Below are 23,275 nucleotides of genomic sequence, written 5' to 3' on the forward strand. Positions count from 1 at the left end.
TTAGGCCTTTTAGAGATCATTTAATCTACTGCCTGCTTAACTCTTCACAATAACAGTAATTTTGACCAGGGGTGCTCAAACTTTTGCATGCCACTGTATAATACAAACCTGTGCACCACTTCTGCATTTTTCACCAACTCCTGGTTTTGGATTACAAATAAGGATGTGAAAAAGGAACCAAATACTGAACGTGTGCACTTGTCCTTAAAAGCAGGTAACTAAATATTTGGACTGTGCTTTTTTTTTTCCCAGAATGTCCTCCGGCATGCTAAAGAACTCCATGGATCATTCTATCCCAGAGGTATAAAGTCACCTGGCCAGAAAACCATCTATGTAAGCCCCCAATAATCTGTCTGACAGCCTAAAGATGCGCACAGTCCTAATATGCACTTTATAAATGTGGGACCCTGAACCTCTTCCTACGGGAGGCCCTACTCATCTGACCTATGAACTGTCCGCATCTTATCCAGCCTTATATTATGCAAAAGACTAATAAAAGAGAGCAAGATGTGCAGCAAGAGTTAAATCTACGCAGAAGTCACTCATCGAGAGTGTAAAACCATACAATCCGGAGGGGAGATTGCACACGATGGAGCTGTGTGTTACAAGTAACCCTACAACGGAGGTTAGCGGATGGCTGAAAATAGTCTGTGCCCTGAATGCGGGCTATCACCTCCTTACAGGTTCCATTCATGTTGAGCTGGTGTCCGATCTATAGGCACCATGTTATAGAGCAGGAGGAGCTGAGCAAATTGATATATAGGTTTGTGGGAAAATATTCAATATAACTTATTATATTTAAATTCCCTCCGCTGCTACGCTTAGGAGTCCAGTAGGCGGCGCCAGATTAAGCCCACCCACCGGACTCCTGAGCATAGAAAGAGAAGGAATTTAAATAATATACAGATTATACAAAACCTTGTCCCTTAAAACCATATATTAAAATCGGGCTTGCCTGTCTTCAATGTAACTGTGGTTTCAGAACTTGCAGAATATCTATCTGCATCTAGCTCTTCCCTCCCCATAGAATCTTATACGCACCAACTGTCATCTATCTCAGTAATGGAAAAGTCTGTCATCATTGAATACAGATTTTAATCATGAATTGAGAGTGAAAGATCAGATTAGTCCAGGAGGAGAAAGAAGCGGATTTCTCTGATAAGGTATATTGTATAGTTGCTTATTTCCACATGTACTACTGATTTATGACATAAAAATTAAAACAACTGTTTCTCTTATCCCCCTGTAATATAATAATGTTCCATTTCCTTTTCCTGTAACCATCATGTGAGTCACCCGCTTACTATACTGCATTCCATCTATACTGTAATGGCGGGTTCTAAGAAAATCCAACCATTTCTTGGCGGTGTATGAGATTTGATAGGTAGATCTGGAATTTACCTTAGCTAGTGAGTTCCGACAGTGGAGACTCGCTTTAATGTTTACCATTGTGTTTTGTTACAGTGTGTCAGTGCTTTTGTGTATAACTAAATATTGTGACTTTAATAAAAATAAAACCAAAAATAATTTACCTTTTGTGATTTGCCTGGTCTTCCTATAACCTCACCCACCTCCGACATGACCCACAGCGCCCGCGGGAGGGCAGACAGACGACCACGAAGACGGACTTGGCTGTTGATGTGGCTCAGGCCAGTTTAATACATTCAGCAGGACGGACAACAAATGACAAGCAACATCAAAAAATATAGATCTCTCTATGTATATATAGATTTATAGCGTCAGTGATTTCATTCCAACATTAGTTACTATTTCCTGTCCGCAAAGCTTATTGGGAGGGAGTAAATGGGACCACGTGCCAGGTGTCATTGGTCACTCACTCCCAGGAAATTAAGGGGATCTGGTAAGTGCAAAGAAAAAGGTTTCTAAGTGCTGAAAAACATGAGGCCATTCCCCGCGGAGTCTGTGCTCACACTCATCAGCGCCCCCTAGCGAGCATTAAATACACTGCTGCATGAGTGACCAGCACACACACACTACAGCTCCCAAAGAAGAGGGAGCAAAATAAAGGGGGAGCACAGCTTTCTACCCCGAGTGCTAGCTTATAAACAGGAGCGAAGGGTGGCAGAGATGGTGGCAGTGCTTAGCAGCGTGTTCCTGCAACGTGCCAGCGTCTGCCCAGCCAAAAGATCTGCAGACCACAATGTAACAGCATGATTGTTGTAAGGTCAAATGACAAATCCCACCATTCATCCGACACTGCGAGGCTTGTGCACACACACAGGGAGGTAGCTGCAGGTATTGAACGTGGGACATAGGCGAGCAACTCTGACACCCTCTTAAAGGGATGGAAGTTGAGAGAGCGCTTGATTGGGGTCATGCCACTTTGCAAAGTCACATTAAGGGGAAAAAAAAAAAAAAAGGAAGGCAGCAGCAAAGCCAGGGCGTGGAGGCAACAGCAAGGAAAAGGTAAGGGGTTTGGGGGTACATGGGGCACAAGCAATCAAAGTGAAGACGAGAGACTAGAACAAGTGTAGTCAGGACCGGCCCGGGGCATGTATACACAGCACTAGTTCGCACATACAACATATATGTACATAGTACATTCAATAGCCACGCACTCCATCAGGTCATATAGGGCGATAGAACACACGTCATCACAAGCAAGTACACGGTTTACATGGAGAATTCCTGTACATGTGGTGATCACTCCCAATGGTGGAGCTACAGACACTGGAGGACCTGGTGCAGGTAGATGAGACGGGAGGAAGGACAGATGAGCAGCATCTACTTATCAGCTCTGGAGGTATATACACAACTGACCGCAGCAGACCGTGCCCCATGCAGGCCAGTGTCAGACTGGCACAATGACCCCCAGACTCTGGATGAGCAGACATACCCATCCCGATTTCAGGGAAGTGGACCATAGCATTAGCATACAAAGAGTGTTTCTCTTGCAGAACGCAAGTAGTTGGCAGATAGTCTACCCACTGACCTCCAGGACGACGACATCCATCCCTTTTAAGCCACCCCCACCCCTCCAGAGTTCTACAAAGTGCTAAGTAAAATGTCCAGCGGCAGCCACCAGGGTTAGGGCTGGCTGGTGGAGGCACTGACTGGGCGACAACTAATCCTACGGATTGAGTGCAGGGCCACAGAGCAGCAGCCGCGCATCAAGGAGCTGATGTTATATACCGGCTGTCCTTGACGCCTCTGTGCGCGACACAACCAGGCTACCGTAGGTACCACGGGGATCAGTACAGCCAGTAGGTCCACGACAAAATGTCGACTCCAGTAGCTAAGAGGAGCATCAGGATCCTCGCCTTCTGCATTTTCTGCATTGGCGGTGCCATCTGTTACCAGAACCACACAGCTCGAGTCAGCGCTTGCACATTCTGGCTCTATGGGGTCCTTGGTGGTGGGACTGACTGCAGCCTGTGACTGGAGAACTTTCTCAAATATAGAATCAGGCTCTGGGGTGCCCGCAGCTTCATCTGTCTGCACTCCGCAATCACTGACGCTGCCGGCCTGGACCGCCGCCTCTGCACACAATGGCGGGGGTTGCACGGCAAGACATAAAGGGCCTTCGCCCAGGTAAAATTCTGGGCCAGAGGACACAGCACTGCTGTCATCTGGGGCGGCGTACCCGCTATCTCCAGTGTCCTGAGAGTGGCGATCTCCGACAGGAGGCTCGCTCAGTTTGGTGTATGTTGAGCTACGGGTGAGAGAGCGAGCTGGTGAATCCCCGGTAGAGCCTCCACCTTCTGCGCCTGGTACGGAGCCATCATGTGCCAGCTCCATGTTCTGCAGGAGAGTCTCCAGCTTTCGGTTCTGAATATTGATGTCAGTAAAGTATTTCTGCATGCCCATATCTCCATCGCCCAGGCGGCCACGAACACCGTCCATGACCTCACGGAGCTGCTGAATCTCTCGCTGAGCAGCTTTCAACGCTAATTGCGCCTCCACTCGGTGACACTCTTCTTCTATCCAGTCTTCCTGCATCCGACCGAGCTGAGACCTGAGCTCATCAACTTCTGTGTCTCTAAAGAGCAGAGGAAAGAACACAGCAAGGCAAGAAAAAGTTAGTTGGCAGTCTTATCTCCTTAATGACCAAGCCTAGAAAAGACTTAAAAGGGTTGTCCAACTTTGGGGACAGTTTTTTATTATTTTTTTATTTAACTGCATGTCATATGGGTAAAAATCGTTTTTATAATTGGGTTTCTTGAAACATTGTTTGCCGACAAGTGCCTCTGTGTTGCTGTTTATTGCAGAATGGGTTAACTGAGAATCCTTCAGTAAGCTCAGTCTGAGGGTCTCACAAAAGAGTTTGTAACTCTGATCTGTGATTTTTAGCTCCTCTCAGCCGATTTATGATGGCAGCCTTGATGTTTATATTTTATCACTGACCTGGTGGTGTGAGATTGTTTTGTGAATAATACACTGTGTTCCAAATTATTATGCAAATTGGATTTAAGTGTCATAAAAATTTAATTGTTTTGTTTTTCAAATAAACTCGTGGATGGTATTGTGTCTCAGGGCTCAATGGATCACTGAAATCAATCTTAAACACATGGGATAATTGGTTTTCCAGGTGATTCTAATTAAAGGAAAACTACTTAAAAATGATGTTCCACATTATTAAGCTGGTCACAGTTTTCAAGTAACATGGGAAAGAAAAAGGATCTCTCTGCTGCTGAAAAGCATCAAATAGTGCAATGCCTTGGTGAAGGGATGAAAACATTAGAAATTTTCCAAAAACATAAGCGTGATCATCGTACTGTTAAGAGATTTGTGGCTGTATCTGAGCACAGATGTGTTTGTGCTGATAAAGGCATAATGATGAAGATTTCTGCCAGGCAAGTTCATCGGATTAAGAGAGCAGCTGCTAAAAAGCCATTACAAAGCAGCAAACAGATATTTGAAGCTGCTGGTGCATCTGGAGTCCCTCGAACCTGAAGGTGTAGGCTCCTTCAAAGGCTTGCTGTGGTGCATAAACCTACTATTCGGCCACCCTTAAACAGTGTTCACAAGCAGAAATGGTTGTATTGGGCCCACACATACATGAAGACTAATTTCCAAACAGTCTTGTTTACTGATAAGTGTTGAGCAACCCTGGATGGTCCAGATGGATGGAGTAGTGGATGGTTGGTGGATGGCCACCATGTCCCAACAAGGCTGCAACGTTAGAGAGGAGGTGGAGGAGTCATGTTTTGGGCCAGAATCATGGGAAACAGCTGGTAAGGTCCTTTAAGGTTCCTGAAGGTGTGAAAATGACCTCTGCAAAGTATATAGAGTTTCTGACTGACAACTTTCTTCTATGGTCTAAAAAGCAGAAACGTGCCTTCAGGAGCAAAATCATCTTCATGCTGACAATGCCCCATCTCATGCTGCAAAGAATACCTCTGAGTCATTGGCTGCTATGGGCATAAAAAGAGATAAACTCATGGTGTGGCCACCATCTTCCCCTGACCTCAACCCTATAGAGAACCTTTAGAGGATCATCAAGCAAAAGATCTATGAGGGTGGGAGGCAGTTCACATCCAAACAGCAGCTCTGGGAGGCTATTCTGACTTCATGCAAAGAAATACAAGCAGAAAATCTCCAAAAACTCACAAGTTCAATGGATGCAAGAATTGTGAAGGTGACATCAAAGAAGGGTTCCTATGTTAACATGTAACTTGGCCTGTTAGGATGTTTTGGAGTTAAATAGCTTTTTTGTTCAGTGAATGTGACCCCCTAATGCTGCAAATTCCACAAATGAGCATTTTCAGTTTTAAAACATATCAAATGTTTAGAAATTCTACTGTGCCTAATAATTTGGAACAGTGCATTTTGAGTTTTTATTCATTTTGGAGATTATACTGTTATTATTGGGAGGTTTCTTCAATAAAATTTGATGTATAATCTAACTGGTGATGACTTTTATTAGACCGACTGTCATTTGACCGACCATTTAGGAAAATCTGCTAAAAATGTAATTTGCATAATAATTTGGAACATAGTGTAAATTACCGGTATATTATGCTTTGTCGCTGTTTTAACACACATAGAAATGACGTAATGTTCATAATTTTTTTTTTTTAGCACCACAAATATAAAGATATATAGCAATTTTTTTTTTTTTACTGTTCACACTAAATAACCTGTTGAATACATTTTCCAGGTGATTATGACTGTGTACATACTGTTCAGATTTTTAATTTATTTTTTTTTTAAGTTGTATGGAAGAAAATATTATGTGAAGATATAGGTGGAGACTAATTTTCTATGACTATTTTTACCCCAGATATTGTTTTCCAGTAAACTTGGGCATCCATAGGAGTTTGTTGGGCTCTCCATGCATGTGTTGTGAGTGTCACACAGCCGCGACACATGCAGCTGCGGAGCCGAACAGCTGATTGTCGGAGCAATCCAGGTAACCGGGTTCCCTCTGCAGCTTAGGGCTGTCCCACACGTCCAGATAATTCCGGTACCGGAATAAATCGGTACCGGAGTTATCCGTGTCCGTGTGCCTGGGAACTCACGGAGGCCATACGTGCGGCACACGTGTGCCGCCCGTATGGCGAGTGGGTACCACACAGAGCGTGTGGTACCCACTCTGCATGGTGCTGAAGCTGCGATTCATATCTTCCCTGCAGCAACGTTTGCTGTAGAGAAAATATGAAGAATAGTGTTTAAAATAAAGATCCATGTGTCCGCCGCCCCCCCCACCCCCTGTGCGCCCCCCCGCTGGTCAGAAAATACTTACCCGCTCCCTCGCTGCTTCCTGGTCTGGCCGCGGCTTCTCCTGCATGCGGTCACGTGGGCCCGATCATTTACAGTCATGAATATGTGGCTCCACCTCCCATAGGGGCGGAGCCGACTATTCATGATTGTAAATGATCGGCCCCACGTGACCGCATACAGTAGGAGGCGCGGCCAGACCAGGAAGGAGCGAGGGAGCGGGTGAGTATTTTCTGACCAGCGGGGGGGCGCACAGGGGGTGGGGGGGCGGCGGACACTTAGATCTTTATTTTTAACACTATTCTTCATATTTTCTCTACAGCAAACGCTGCTACAGGGAAGATATGAATACCGGCTTCAGCACCATGTGGGGGGGACAGCGCTTACTGTAGCGCTGTCTCCTGCACGCACACGGACCCCAGACGGAGAATGTCCGTGTGAGGTCCGTGTTTTACGCGGACCCATTGACTCTATTGGGTCCGTGTAAAACGTGCGCTCCCACGAACACTGACATGTCTCCGTGTTTGGCACACGGAGACACGGTCCGCAAAAAATCAATGACATCTGAACAGATGCATTGATTTTTATGTGTCTACGTGTGTCAGTGTCTCCGGTACGTGAGGAAACTGTCACCTCACGTACCGGAGCCACTGACGTGTGAAACCGGCCTTATTCGGTAAGCGCTATAGCTTGCTGAATAAGCCCTGACCCAATCAAATTTGCTCATTTCTAGTTATCAGGCCATGTTCACACACTCAGTATTCTACATCAAGATTTGTAAGCCAAAATCAGCGGAAAATTAGAGGAAAAGTATAATAGAAACACATCACCACTTCTGTATTTATCACCCACTGCTGGTTTTGGCTGCAAATACTGAAGTAAAATACCGACCAAATACTGAATGTGTGAATGTGTCTTTGGGGTAGGTGATTACTTGTTTTCCCCAGAGAACCTCTGTAAGTGCATATTTGCTACTGTGTAACAGTCACAGGACAGGGAGGGGTTAAACTGGTTAAAGTATTTAATCTCTAGTGTAAATAAAGAATCTTCCCCTTAGGATATGTTTCCACGTTCAGGAAATGCTGCGTGTTTGACGCTGCGTAGAGCTGCAGCGTCAAACACGCAGCGTCCAGATGTTACAGCATAGTGGAGGGGATTTCATGAAATCCCGTCTCCACTATGCATTGAAAGACGCATGCAGCAGACCCGCGGAAACGGACATGCGGCGCATCTTTTCAGAACGCAGCATGTCCTTACAATGCTGAAACAACGCAAGAACAACGCAGCTGACCTGCCAGTGACCTCAGGTGCAGATTTGGTCAGGATTTTACCTGCATAAAATCCTGACCAAATCCTGATGCAATCCTGAACGTGGACACTAAGGGTATGGCTCCACGGTCCGGAGGGGCGGCGGTATCGCCGCAGCGGCGAAGCCGCTCGGCGCTAAGCCCCGCCCCCTTCCTGGGACGCGATCATGCCGGATGTGTTAACTCTTCACATCCGGGATGATCGCTCGCTCCCATAGGGCCCTGTGATATGCCTTGCGGGGACGCTGCGTCCCCGCAAGGTGTACGGGCATGCTGCGATCTGAAAAGACGCGCAGCATGTCCGTAGTCGCAGGGCCGCCGCGTGCGGGTTTCCACGCATAGTGGAGACGGGATTTCATAAAATCCCCTCCACTATGCAGGAACATCTGGACGCTGCTTTTTTGACGCTGCAGCTCTGCGCAGCGTCAAAAAAGCAGCGTTTCCTGACCGTGGAAACATACCCATACCCTTATTGAAATCTGAGAGAATAAATGACCCCCATACACGACACTATCCCTTTTACCAAGACCAATTAATACCACATACAAGACACAAATACCCCCACATCATGACCAGACCACACATTACCACTAGTGATAAGCGAGTATACTCGTTGCTCGGGTTGTCTCCGAGTATTTCTGACTGCTCGGAGATTTAGTTTTTGTTGACACAGCTGCATGATTTACGGCTACTAGCCAGCCTGAGTACATGTGGGGGTAGCCTGGTTGCTAGGGAATCCCCACATGTATTCAAGCTGTCTAGCAGCTGTAAATCATGCAGCTACTGACAACAAAAACTAAATCTCCGAGCACTCACAAATACTCGGGAGACCTCCCGAGCATGCTCAGGAAAACCCGAGCAACGAGTATACTCGCTCATCACTAATTACCACCACATAGTGACCGAATAATACCACATACAAGGGACAAATAACGCCACACAATGGCCGGACCACATATTACCACCACATAATGACCGAATAATACCACATACAAGGAGCAAATATTGCCACACCATGGCCGGACCACAAATTACAACATACTGTCCAAGTGATACCACATAGAGAGAACAAATAGCATCACACCATGACCAGATCACACATTACCATCACATAGTGAACGAATAATACCACAAGTAACATATACTGCCATACCATGACCAGACCATATATTACCACCACATAGTGACAGAATAATACCTCAAACAGGGCACAAATACCGCCACACCACGATCAGACCATATATTACCACCATATAGTGACCGAATAAAACCACATACAAGTGACAAGATGCCAGAACGTGAGAACCAGACAGTGAACTTGGATTTAAAGCAGGACTCCAGGGGCGACTTAAGAAAGAAAAGCTGAGTGGTACTTTAAGTATTTATCTTCCAGCAACTAGTGTTGGACACATGCGCTAAGGATAAGCAGTCTATGTTGTGTAAAGGTAAGTCAATTCCTTACCACCAGCAAGATAACCATGGAAGTTGGCGATTTTCTGATGCTCCAAAGCTCGTCTAGAGGACCTTCGTCACGAAGGTGGTCCTTACCGCAATCCGTACAAACACTCCAGTCACGCGGGCTGTCACGTGACTCACTGCGTCACGAAGGTCCTCCAGACGAGCCGTTTTCACTGTCCTCACACCGCGCGGCGTCTGGTTACTAGGACTCCCACTGGAGTTTACAGACTGAGTAGCTGCCACCGGCCGAGGCAGCTCTCCGGCACCATTTTAAAGACTTCACCTACTCTACTTACTTCGCTTTGGAGCATCAGGAAATCACCAACTTCCATGGTTATCTTGCTGCTGGTAAGGAATTGACTTATCTTTACACAACATAAGACTGCTTATCCTTAGCGCATGTGTCCAACACTAGTTGCTGGAAGATACCTGCAGGTTATATTTGTATTTATATCACTGGTTGATTATACCTGCATCTACTATATAATTGTCTAAGGGGTACTTCCGTCTTTCTGTCTGGAAATCCCGCGTCGCTGATTGGTCTCGCCAGCTGCCTGTCCTGGCTGCCGCGACCAATCAGCGACGGGCACAGTCAGGCCGAGAATTAGTCCCTCCCTACTTCCGTCCAGTCAGTGCCCGGCGCCCGCTCCATACTCCCGTCCAGTCACCGCTCACACAGGGTTAATGCCAGCGTTAACGGACCTCGTTATGCCGCGGGTAATGCACTCCATTAACGCTGCTATTAACCCTGTGTGTCCCCAACTTTTTACTATTGATGCTGCCTATGTAGCATCAATAGTAAAAAGATCTAATGTTAAAAATATAATTACATGGTGAGTGGCCGGGCCCGGGCGTAGTGATCTATGTGTACGGTGGCCCCAGCTGTGCAGAGTAATCGTGTATCATATGAAGCTGTATGGGACTATTTACTTCTATGGCCAGTGTTAGATACTATGTGGGCTGTGTTATATATTACGTGGCCAGTGTTATATACTCCGTGGCCTGTACATACTGCGTGGACTGTGTTATATACTACGTGGACTGTGTTATTTACTGCGTGGACTGTATTAACGCATCGGGTATTCCACAATATGTATGTATTAAATAGCAGCCACATAGTATATAGCACAGGCCACGTAGTACTCCTATATACTACGTGGCCTGTGCTATATACTATGTGGCTGCTATATACATACATATTCTAGAATACCCGATGCGTTAGAATCGGGCCACAATCTAATATAGATAGATAGATAGATAGAGATATTTTAGATGGTGGCCCAATTGTAACGCATCGGGTATTCTAGAATATGTATGTAGTTTATTTATGAAGATTTTAGAATAATACAATGAATACACAGAATTCGGCTTGCGGGACACGACCAATTAGCGAAGCGTGGTTCAAATCCCACGCCAATTCGCGGCCGGAGTGCGCCTGTCGCTAATTGTTCGCGGCCGGCCACGTAGTATATAGCAGCCCACATAGCATATAACACAGCCACGTAGTTTATAACACAGCTCACGTAGTATATAACAATGTGGGCACCATTTCTCTGTAAAAAAAATAAAAAATAAAAAAAAAAAATAGTTATATACTCACCCTCCGACGGCACCTGGATCCATACCAGGCCTTTCCCGCTCCTCGCGCGCCGCTACGTCATCTCCGGTCATTGCCGCAATGCATTATTGCGACCGGAGTGGCGCGCGAGGAGCCGGAAAGGCCTGGGCTGGATCCGGGGGCCACCGGAGGGTGAGTATATAATGATTTTTTTAATTATTTTTAACATTATATGTTTTTACTATTGATGCTGCATAGGCAGCATCAATAGTAAAAAGTTGGTCACACAGAGGGATAATGGCAGCGTTAACGGACTGCCTTACACCGTGTTATGCCGCGGTGTAAGGCAGTCCTTTTAATGCTATGTGGGCGCTGACTGGGGGGAGTATGGAGGGGGCAATGACTGCAGGGGAGTAGGGAGCGGCCATTTTGCGGCCGGACTGTGCCAGTCGCTGATTGGTCGCGACCAATCAGCGAAGCAGGATTTCCGTGACAGACAGACGGAAGTGACCCTTAGACAATTATATATATATACTAGATTGTGGCCCGATTCTAACGCATCGGGTATTCTAGAATATGCATGTCCCCGTAGTTTATGGACAATGATTCCATAATTCGCGGCAGACTGTGCCCGTCGCTGATTGGTCGAGGCAACCTTTATGACATCGTCGCCATGGCAACCATTATGACATCTACGTCGATACTGTGCCCGTCGCTGATTGGTCGAGGCGAATTCGCGGCAGACTGTGCCCGTCGCTGATTGGTCGAGGCAACCTTTATGACATCATCGTCGCCATGCTGTGCCCGTCGCTGATTGGTCGAGGCCTGGCGGCCTCGACCAATCAGAGACGCAGGATTGTGGCCCGATTCTAACGCATCGGGTATTCTAGAATATGCATGTCCCCGTAGTATATGGACAATGATGGACAATGATGATTCCAGAATTCGCGGCAGACTGTGCCCGTCGCTGATTGGTCAAGGCAACCTTTATGACATCATCGTCGCCATGGCAACCATTATGACATCTACGTCGATACTGTGCCCTGGCGGCCTCGACCAATCAGACGCGGGATTTCCAGGACAGACAGACAGACAGACAGAAAAACCCTTAGACAATTATGTATATAGATATATATTTTTTATTATTTTTTTTTTTTTATTCCATTGGCTTTTTCCTTTATTTTATACTTTATTACAATTTTTGTGGTGATTGTTTATTCGCAGCAGGGAATTAGCATCATGACACCTTGCGCCACCTGTATATATATTTTCTTTATTCTTGAAGTATTTCCTGTGTTTTTGCAGCAAAAACTGCAGCATTTCTTAGTACCAACTAAGGCCTGTCCCACACGTCCAGATAATTCCGGTACCGGAAAAATCGGTACCGGAATTATCAGTGTCCGTGTCCCCGTGCGTTTCTGTGGCACATCAGTGTGGCACACGTGTGCTGCCCGTGTGCCGACTGGGTACCACACGCACCGTGCAGGAGACAGCGCTAGAGATAAGCGCTGTCCCCCCCACGTGGTGCTGAAGCCGCCATTCATATCTTCTCTGCAGCAGCGTTTGCTGTAGAGAAGATATGAATAATCCTTTTTTTTTTTTGTTTCTCGTGTTTAACATAAAGAGCCATGTCCCCACCCCCTGTGCGCCCGCCCGCTGTTATTAAAATACTCACCCGGCTCCCTCGCAGTGTCCTGTCCTGGCCGCACCTTCTACTGTATGAGCGGTCACGTGGGGCCGCCGATTACAGTCATGAATATGCGGCTCCACCTCCCATTAGGGGTGGAGCCGCATATTCATTTCTGTAATGGGCAGCCCCACGTGACCGCATACAGGAGAAGCTGCGGCCAGGACAGGACACTGCGAGGGAGCCGGGTGAGTATTTTAATAACAGCGGGCGGGCGCACAGGGGGTGGGAGGGGGCTTGGGGACATGGCTCTTTATGTTAAACACAAGAAACAAAAAAAAAAAAAGGATTATTCATATCTTCTCTACAGCAAACGCTGCTGCAGCGAAGATATGAATGGCGGCTTCAGCACCATGTGGGGGGACAGCGCTTACTGTAGCGCTGTCTCCTGCACGCCACACGGACAACGTCCGTGTGCGGTACGTGTTTTACACGGACCCATTGACTTTAATGGGTCTGTGTAATACGTGCGCTCCCACGAACACTGACATGTCTCCGTGTTTGGCACACGGAGACACGGTCCGCAAAAAATCAATGACATCTGCACAGATGCATTGATTTCAATGTGACTACATGTGTCAGTGGCTCCGGTACGTGAGGAAACTGTCACCTCACGTACCGGAGCCACTGATGTGTGAAACTGGCCTAAGTGAATGAGATTCCTGTCTCATGCACACGTTGTTTAGTTTTGCCTTGCAGATTTGAAGCGGTTTCCAATCTGCAGCATATCAATTTTTTCAGTGTTTTTCACCCTTTACAATACATTGGGGGAAAGAAAAGCAAGTAAATAATGAGGTAAAGCCGTATGCATTTCATATTGCGTTTTTCCTGTCACAAAATACGTTTTGAGGTGGAAATGTCTGCAGCAAATACTTAATGTGTGCCATATACACAGAAATATATACATGCAAGAAAAAAAGAAGGCACTCACCGATCTAAAAGTTGGCAATCTTTATTCAATCTTCATATAAAAACTTTATGGCCGGGGAGTGAGGAAAGGAGCTCATGCGAGCAGGAGCAAACGACGGCCGTTTCGCGCTGTGCTTGCGCTTCTACGGGTCAGCATGTTGCGAAACGGACGTCGTTTGCTCCTGCTCGCATGAGCTCCTTTCCTCACTCCCCCGGCCATGAAGTTTTTATATGAAGATTGAATAAAGATTGCCAACTTTTAGATCGGTGAGTGCCTTCTTTTTTCTTGCATGTATATATTTCAGTGAGTGCAGCAGCAGCCGAGCAGAGCAGTGAGTGCAGCAGCAGCTGGAACAGAGCAGTGAGTGCAGCAGCAGCAGCCGAGCAGAGCAGTGAGTGCAGCAGCAGCTGAGCAGAGCAGTGAGTGCAGCAGCAGCTGGAACAGAGCAGTGAGTGCAGCAGCAGCAGCCGAGCAGAGCAGTGAGTGCAGCAGCAGCCGAGCAGAGCAGTGATTGCAGCAGCAGCCGAGCAGAGCAGCGAGTGTAGCCCTGCAGTTGCTCCTGGCTCTTGTGTAGCTGCTCTCCTGTGTGGAGCACAGACCCTTGCCGTAGCGGTCACTTCTATGGTGTTGTGCTCCCAGGTGCAGGAGAGCAGTCAGGAGAGGCAGCACTGCTGTCAGGCTGCTCTGGAAGAACGTGCTCTCAGGAGGTTCGGAGCATCATGCTTTTGATCCAGGCCCCGAATGTAACTGACTAGCGATGTCCCTGCCCTGGAGCCGATGAGCAGAAGCAAAGTGGGAGGCCTGGACTGGGTGAGACACACTGCTGGCATATTTCAGCCAGTCCAGGCCGCTCCCCTTTGCTTCTGCTCACCAGACCCCATACACCAGTAAGGGTAGTAATGCCCTGATGGCGGCTGTGCTAGCAGGAGACCATTGGGGGACAAGTCTAGTCTGGTTCTGCCACAGTCTGGGTCTTCTGGGTCACTTAGGTGACTGACAGGTATCTTTCTCTCATGTACATAGGGAGAGACCTGTAAAATCACCTCTTGGAGTGCTGGGAAGACCCGGAGCTGACTAGTCTGTTCTCTGGCTATAGTCCCCAGCCACGTCTTCAAAGTATATTTTCTCTGGTAGGCTCCCTTTATGATCAGTTCAAAAGAATTAATACTAAAACTAAATTAAAGAACTTTTCGGAGCTCAGCAGAAATTCCTACAGTCACTCTGTGTGAATACAGTGCACACACTGTCAGGATTTCCTCTATTCTCCAGTGTGAATGTGCTGATTAGATTCTAGTTGGCATGTGACCGCAACTATTCAAATCGCATGTTTCCAGTCATGTGACCACCCATTATCTGGAGAAAGAGTGAATCCTGACAGTGTGCGCACTGCACACTTTCACAACATTTTTCTTTATACCTAGTGGCTGAACATTGTCTTGACCTAATACTTTTCAACAGCTGACTTTTTTTTTAAATTGTACCCATAGTGAGCTCAGCGGTGCAGTCATGTGACGACAGTAAGGATTACACATTATGGGGATATGGCAGCAATCCAGACAGCAAATATCTGTACATTGAGCAGGCAAGAGGACATTGGAGCAGAAATCTAGCCTCACCTCTCCTGCAGGGCATCCTGCATATCTTTTAGCCTTGCCCTCAGGTGTCGGATGCAGACCTCTTTCTGCTGCAGGGGGGTGAGGTATTGCTCGGGGGTGGGTGGCTTGATTCCATGATTTTCACTGCATAGACTGTATTTATTTGAGCGTCTAAGAAAGCAAACAAAAATGTCAGTTATATACCACAAATATAATCCTACTGTCTTGAGGATTGCCACTAAGTACCTGGATAATATTCTGCATTTGTATATAGGTGCCATGCAATGCTTCTGATCCAGAACTGCATTCTAATTTATACTCTAGTCACATCCAAAGATGCAGTCACAATTCTTTTAGTTTTCTAGCTGCAGCATCTCACATGTCAAGTAGACCCTGCTAGTTCAGTGTCTGCACACATGGCCGGCAGCTCACCTGTATGTACAGCTGTGCCTGGGACTGCAGATCAGCACATTTTGCCTGTGCCGTGGCCCCTGATAATGGGGACCCTGGAGGTCGAGAGATTTCAATATAATACAAATTACATTATTGCACTTATACTGTGTGGGGTTTTTCACCTTTGGTCTTTAAGGGAAACTGCCAGCAGGTTTTATTACCCCCAATTGATCAAATCTGTCAGCGGTAATGTAGATTTATTTCCATATCTTGGTTCTAGCAATCCTTTATTCCATTCCCGAATAACTGCTTTTCCAATTTTTATATAAATGAGCCGCAAGTGCAGGGGCTCTGCTTTTACAGCTCTCCGGCCTTCCTCCCTGCATACTGCCATTCTCTGGTTGATGACTGACAGGTGACTCCAGTCTGAGTTACCCGACTTCCCCACCGAAGATGTCGTGCGGGTGCAGCCATTCCTTGGGGTGGTGTATGCGCAGTTAAGTCCCGATGACAGGGAATGAGGGCACCTGAACAAGATCTCCAGGGGCGAAACCAGGCAACTGACCTGTCATTCGATGACTGGAGGATGGCTACAGGTGGGAAAAAGGTGAGAACATCCAGTAAACTGTAAGGGCAGGAAAGAGTCTCCACATTTACATAATAATTGGAAAGTTGATTACTGAGGAATGGAATAAAGGACTGAAAAAAACCAAAACATACAGAATTAATCTGTATTACAGTGACCTAACATGGATTAGATCAGTTGTGGGCTACTAAGATCCCTTTAAATGGCAGCCAGCAGAATTATGAATGCAGCTTAGGATGTAACTAGAGACTATTTTTAGGTTGATCAGCTGTTTAGGAAAACACAATGTTAAAGTGACAGGTGACTGCCCGTCTATAGTTACCTGGATGCAGGGCTGCTGTCACTTCCTTTATAGGAGCTGGATGTGCTGCTGCTGACAGAGGACGTCCCGTACGGATCCCTCATTGATACAGGAGGCGATGTTCGTCTGTAGAGAGGGAAAAGGGACAGAGACTTTAATGCAAAAGTATTACATGTGCTTCTCACTAAATTAGAATATCATCAAAAAGTTAATTTATTTCAGTTCTTCAATACAAAAAGTGAAACTCCTATTATATACAGTCATTACAAACAGAGTGATCTATTTCAAGTGTTTATTTCTGTTAAATAAATAGAGACACCAGACCCAACAATGCAGACGAACTGAAGGCTGCTATCGAAGCAACTTGGGCTTCCATAACCCCTCAGCAGTGCCACAGGTTGATCGCCTCCATGCCACGCCACATTGATGCAGTAATTGATGCAAAAGGAGCCCCGACCAAGTATTGAGTGCATTTACTGAACATACATTTCAGTAGGACAACATTTCGGATTTTAAAATCATTTTTCAAGCTGGTGTTATAAAGTAGTCTAATTTACTGAGATAATGACTTTTGGGTTTTCATTGGCTGTAAGCCATAATCATCAACATTAACAGAAAAACAAGTGAAATAGATCACTCTGTTTGTAATTACTCTATATAATATATGAGTTTCACTTTTTGTATTGAAGAACTGAAATAAATGAACTTTTTGATATTCTAATTTTGTGAGAAGCACTTGTATATGGAAAAGCAAAAGAGATGGAAGTGTGGTGAGGTGGGGGATTACCTGCGTGAGCCAACTGATGACCTTCTGCCTCCAGGCACAGACATAGGTGCACTGCAGCAGGGTGGCACTACCGGGCGGCACAGGGCGCCTACTAGAAAAGATTTCATTTACATTACACGCCAATCAGCCTTAGGATAGATCCATATGTGAAACAAGGATACACTACACTGCCAAAACTGGCACCACACATCTCTCCTAACCTCCTGGGCAAGGGTAGACATACCATTAGGGCAGTTGCACGGAGGCCCAAGAGGAAAGGGGGCTCACTTCCACCTCTAAAGCAGTAAGCAGTTCTGCTATGGATACATAAAGGATTACATTATTTTGGACTGCAAAAGGCCCATACACTCATTTTGCACTGGGGCCCTATTCTATGTCTTGCAGCTTTCTGAAACCGTTTTGTAGTTTTAGCACCAGCTCTGGCCTGAACTGGGACCCTGGCACCAGACACCCATTGTGACCCTCTGGTGCCAGTTCTCTGATGAAAGCTATAACCACCACCATAAATATCTACACCTATAGCCACTTCAGATCTCCACACAAGCTTTGCAGTAGTTCCAGCCACAGCCATTTTTACTAAAGCTTGGCAGCAAAGAATAATCCAATATTCTTATTTTTAGCAAGAAATCTTCCTTATAGCATATAATCAAAATTGTATTTGTCGGAACATAAATAATAAAAATTTAAAATAAGTGCAAAATGAGCAGCACAAACAGCAAAGAGTTTAAGAATTAACCTGTGCCCAGAGAAATGCCCCAGCCCTGACCATTAGGGTACTACAAAGATGTTTGTGTGCCCGACAGTTAGCTGCATTGTATGTATTATTTACTTGTTTTATATGGCAGCAATAGACACAGGGACGTAAAATAAGCACAAAAGGCAAACAATGGCCCATCTGTGACAAAGGGTCACACACCAACCTGCAGGAGAGACCACAACCGCTCCGTCTCTACATGAGAGCTACGGAGGAGGAGGATGACATCACACGCGGACATGGCATCCTGCCCATCACTCATGCATCCCACAGGGTTGCTATAGTAACAGTGATGATGCTCGATTAGGATCACAGGCTGTCAGATACGGCGTTTTCCTGATCCTCCACCCACTAATCGCTGCAAGCAACAGCATCCAAGCTGCAGCCGCTCAGCTATCATCAGATGCCCAGCAGTAACGAGTCGTAGCCAGGAAATCTGTGCGTGGCACAGGCATAAGAATATAAGCTGACTGGCAGCTTTCTAAACAGCTCCTGGGGCTGCCCTCCATACATCAGATCTAATGCCAACCTAACGTACCACAGAGGCAGCCTCTGCAGATGCAATGGTGCCAATATAGCGTGGGAATGAGCTCAGGACCGCCACAACCACACAGACAACATAATGTGCGTAAACAAGGTCAACTTATCTGATGGGAGATGGGGACCACCTACCCAATGATAAGACCTATGACCGAGAAACAGAAGACGTACAAAATATGCCAATACCACAGACCGGGACAGGGATGGAAGCAGCTGTTAATAAAACTAAAACTCCCATCATGTCCTGACCGCTGTTTGTAAACAGTGTTGCCCCCAAAATAAGGTTTTGTAGCTTTTTGGCACAAATTTTACTTTGGATGGTTCCAAAGACTTAAGGGGAAAAAAAGAAAAGAAAACGCCATTTGCAAATGTCTCAGCACATTGGAATATAGACAGCCATAATGTTTTATGGGGATCATGGAAAAAGGGGTATGCAACATTTGGCCACAACTTCTTGCCCAATAATCTGGTGGGTTCAGATGGTAATGCCACCCATCTCCTAAGTAGTGAAGGGAGCAGTAAGACTCTCCTGCTCACAGATGGTGAAAAGAGTGTGAACCCTGGATGAGATTTTTGGGCCCCCTTTACTGTATATGCCAAAGACGCATCCTGAGTCCAACACAGTGTTCACATTGGCATCACAAACACGACCTATACGGCTATGTGCACACGTAGGAAGGGTCCTCTGCGGGTTCTCCCACAGTGGATTTGATAACTCTGCAGGGCAAAACCGCTGCGGTTATCCCTGCAGATTTATTGCGGTTTGTCTTGCGGTTTCCGCTGCGGGTTTACTTCTGCACTTGTTTTACTATTGATGCTGCATATGCAGCATCAATAGTAATGTTAAAAATAATTAAAAAATGGTTATACTCACCCTCTGACGTCCCGATCTCCTCGGTGCTGCACACGGCGGTCCGGCTCCAAAGATGCTACGCGAGAAGGACCTTCGTGATGTAACGGTCATGTGACCGCGGCGTCATCGCAGGTCCTGCTCGCATAGCAACTCTGCGACCAGATGGCAACGTGCAGCGCTGAGAGGTGAGTATATCATTTTTTATTTTAATTCTTTTTTTTTTACACAAATATGGTTCCCAGGGCCTGGAGGAGAGTCTACTCTCCTCCACCCCGGGTACCATCCACACATGATCCGCTTACTTCCCACATGGTGGGCATACCCCATGCGGGAAGTAAGCGGATCAATGCTTTCCTATGTGTGCAGAATCGCCGCGATTCCGCACAAAGAAGTGACATGCTGCGGATTGTAAACCGCTGCGTTCCCGCATGTTTTTTTCCGCAGCATGTGCACAGCGTTTTTGGTTTACATTGAACTGTAAACTCATGGTAAACTGCTGCGGACCCGCAGCTGCAGAAACGCTGCGGATCCGCAGCAAAATCCGCAACGTCTGCACATAGCCTACGGTCCTCAGAGACCATGGAGATGAAGACCCCAGCTCAGGATAGCTCCATCTCCTCCAAAAATAGCAAACGAGGAAGAGGGGAACAGGACAATGGGTTATATCCAAAAAAAGGATGAATGTCAGGTAAAGAAGAGAATGGGTAGAGGGGGGTTAGTGATGATCTAGCAATCAGAGGGACCCCCACCCCATACATCCCAGACACTGTATCCAGAGAACACAATGACACTGAGCAGATCCTGGGCCCCTCGGCATCTATAATTAAATGTGCAGGAATCCTGCGCTCACACCCTCGTACTACACAGCTCTCGCTTTCTCAGCAGAATTGCAGTGTTCTGGACCCAGGAGATCCACCTACACATCAATGACGGAGGCTTAAAAACGGAGGAGCGAACAGATGCCCCAACCCTACACCCATCACAGCAGATCAGGACAGTGGTATAGCTACAGCTGTGTGTGACCTTCACAATAACAGCAAATGCACGGAAGAGCCGATGTAGACATCCGGAGGGAATAGTGGCCAAGGCCGTGAGATATATATGGAGGGATGGAACAGAGATAAACAATCCTCAGTCACCTTTATCACAAGACCAAAGGTCGCATGAATGAACGGTGCTGGTGCGTGACTACTGGACCATGCACACGCTCAGATAGGGCTGCAAGCTCTTGGGACAATTCACAGTGAAGTTTGTCCTTGAGGTACATTATGGCACCTCCAAAACGACACAGACCCCTGGCCGAATACAACCAAACCCAATAGCACAGATATGGGGGACATAAGTGATCCCCAATCTTTCCTGATAAAAACAAGCACTAAAGTGTTTATATAGACAGCAAAAAGACGGGAGGGTGGGGAGTAATAATGATTGACCCCCCAATATCAAACTCCAATCGATGCAGAATTACGTTCCTCCAATTCCATATTGTATACATCCATTCACTCACGTTCCATCTGATACCTATGTATCAACTGTAACCAGAAGCTGGGGTCCTCATCTGGGGGGTGCCATAAGAACATGGTCCCACTTTCAAGGAAAAATATTTAGCTCCATTTCCCATAAAGATAAATATAAACTCGTCTCCAAATCAGAAACAGATTTACAAGGATAATAATAACAACCAGGGGTAAACAAACAAGCGGACAGAGGAGGTGGAATGTGGAGTCCTCTGCAGGTGCCCTGGGTCAGCTCCCAGTACAACTAGGCAAATCTGATCAGTAGCACTCCTGATCCACAATTACCAGGAGGCACCACCAGATTACTGGACGAGGCTACCCCACCACCAGATTACCGACGAGGCTACCCCACCACCAGATTACTGGATGAGACTACCCCACCACCAGATTACCGACGAGGCTACTCAACCACCAGATTACTGGACGAGGCTACCCCCACCACCAGATTACCGACGAGGCTACCCAACCACCAGATTACCGACGAGGCTACCCAACCACCAGATTACTGGACGAGGCTACCCCACCACCAGATTACGGACGAGGCTACCCCACCACCAGATTACCGGACGAGGCTACCCCACCACCAGTTTACCGGACGAGGCAACCCCCACCACCAGATTACCGGACGAGGCTACCCCCACCACCAGATTACCGGACGAGGCTACCCCCACCACCAGATTACCGGACGAGGCTACCCCCACCACCAGTTTTCTGGACGAGGCTACCCCCACCACCAGATTACCGGACGAGGCTACCCCACCACCAGATTACCGGACGAGGCTACCCCCACCACCAGATTACCGGACGAGGCTACCCCCACCACCAGATTACCGGACGAGGCTACCCCCACCACCAGATTATTAATACTGATGCATGCTCGCTGCCAAACAAAAGCAGCACCCCCTAGTGCTCAACAGTGCCACACTTTGCACCCATCATCCTCTCCAGTGCCACTCGGTGCACCCCATCATACACCAGTACCACAGCACTCCCTAGTTCTCCACAGTGCCACACTCTGCACCCCCTAAACCTACACAGTGCCACGCTCTGCTCCCCATAATCCTACACAGTGCCACGCTCTACACCCCCTAATCCTACAGTGCCACACTCTGCACCCCCTAATCCTACACCATGCCACGCTTTGCACCCCCTAATCCTACACAGTGCCACGCTCTGCACCCCCTAATCCTACACAGTGGCACGCTCTGCACCCCCTAATCCTACACAGTGGCACGCTCTGCACCCCCTAATCCTACACAGTGCCACGCTCTGCACCCCCTAATCCTACACAGTGCCACGCTCTTCACACCCTAATCCTACAGTGCCACGCTCTGCACCCCCTAGTCCTACACCCCATCATCTACCATAGTGCAACACTCTGCACCCCATCATTCTCCAGTGATACACTGCTCCCCATCATCCTCCATAGTGCCACACACCGCTTGCCCAATGCTACAGTGCCAATATTCACACCCTATAGTTTATCACAGTACCACGCTCTGCACGACTGCACCCCATAATTCTCCACCTTACCACACTGCGCCCCCACTAACCTTATAACCTAAACAGTGAAAACCGCCCCCTTTCTCCTCACTGTGTAACTATGTAAACTCCGCGTCTGCCCCTATGCAATCTATAGCGCTACCACAGCAGTAGCGCAGCCCCCAATACGCTACACAGGAGCTCCCGCGCCCTCTGCCCCCTCAGCCCCCGGTGTGTGGCCGTGTCCCGGGCGCTGTCACCTGCGGGGCTCTGCATGATGCTGCCGCAGCTCCGGCCGGCGGAGGAGGAGTGCGGGGAGGAGAGGAGAGGACGGGGGGAGGGGAGGGCAAGCTGCGTCATTTCACATTCATTTAAAGACACAGCACAATCAGAGCCGAGCGGAGCTCTGGATGAGCCTGTGCTCCCCATACAGGACGCCAGTAGTGGAGCAAGCTGGGACTTGTGGTGTGTCTCGTATCCCTAGTAAGGAATGGATCAATATAGATCTATGTGCTTGGAGCTCCTGGACCCCAAATTTCACAAGCCATAATATTAATATCTAGCTCCTGCTGTCTCCTCAGGTCCCCCTGCTCACAGGCTCATTGGTCATTTCTGCCCCTGGTTATAGTCACTTTCTGATGGGGATGACAGATGCAGGGCACAGTGGGAGTTCAGGTCCAACCACAGACTGGGCACTGCCACCTATAACCTCCAGGTGCGGTGCATACTAAAACCCTATGTGCCAAATTAACCTATACCTATGGTAGATATTTTAGTCATATTAATCTATACCTATGCCTATTTTAGATTTTTTTTACCGTTTAATTTTCTTAATTTAGTTTTCCTTTCCACTTCACTCTATTTGA

General features: G+C 47.2%; 2 protein-coding genes across 5 annotated transcripts in view; one reads left to right on the forward strand and one right to left on the reverse strand.

Moving 5' to 3' along the window:
* SDCBP2 (syndecan binding protein 2) overlaps nt 1-1,527 on the forward strand; it is a 104,135-nt gene extending 102,608 nt beyond the window's left edge. For both annotated transcript variants that reach the window (XM_077253026.1, XM_077253025.1), the window contains one exon: nt 253-1,527. In XM_077253026.1, the coding sequence (XP_077109141.1) occupies nt 253-307 (55 nt within the window). In that variant the 3' untranslated portion in view covers nt 308-1,527. The remainder of the gene's footprint in view (nt 1-252) is intronic.
* Nucleotides 1,498-22,780, reverse strand: SNPH (syntaphilin). 3 transcript variants are annotated; one of them, XM_077253021.1, is made up of 5 exons: nt 22,670-22,780; nt 17,264-17,354; nt 16,498-16,602; nt 15,218-15,367; nt 1,498-4,000 (listed from the first exon to the last, which is right to left on the reverse strand). In XM_077253021.1, exons 1-5 carry the CDS (start codon nt 22,767-22,769, stop codon nt 3,049-3,051), a joined length of 1,398 nt encoding a protein of 465 aa, XP_077109136.1. In that variant the 5' UTR covers nt 22,770-22,780; the 3' UTR covers nt 1,498-3,048. The 3 variants fall into 3 exon arrangements, with proteins under 3 accessions (XP_077109136.1, XP_077109137.1, XP_077109138.1); XM_077253022.1 differs by having other exon boundaries at nt 17,264-17,351; nt 22,670-22,739; XM_077253023.1 differs by lacking the exon at nt 22,670-22,780 and adding an exon at nt 17,487-21,709.
* Nucleotides 22,781-23,275: the final 495 nt, after the last annotated feature.

This window comes from Ranitomeya variabilis, chromosome 4, assembly GCF_051348905.1.
Source record: "Ranitomeya variabilis isolate aRanVar5 chromosome 4, aRanVar5.hap1, whole genome shotgun sequence".
NCBI classification, from domain to species: Eukaryota; Metazoa; Chordata; class Amphibia; order Anura; family Dendrobatidae; genus Ranitomeya; species Ranitomeya variabilis.

Bases quoted from the DNA above. Each gene is read 5' to 3' on its own strand.
- SNPH (XM_077253021.1), bottom strand. From the start codon at position 22,769: ATGACGCAGCTTGCCCTCCCCTCCCCCCGTCCTCTCCTCTCCTCCCCG. The intron at 16,603-17,263 runs GTAATCCCCCAC...CCCTCTCTACAG, and splicing joins TCATCAGTTGGCTCACGCAG to ACGAACATCGCCTCCTGTAT. The intron at 4,001-15,217 runs GTGAGGCTAGAT...TCTGCTCTTTAG, and splicing joins CAGGATGCCCTGCAGGAGAG to AGACACAGAAGTTGATGAGC.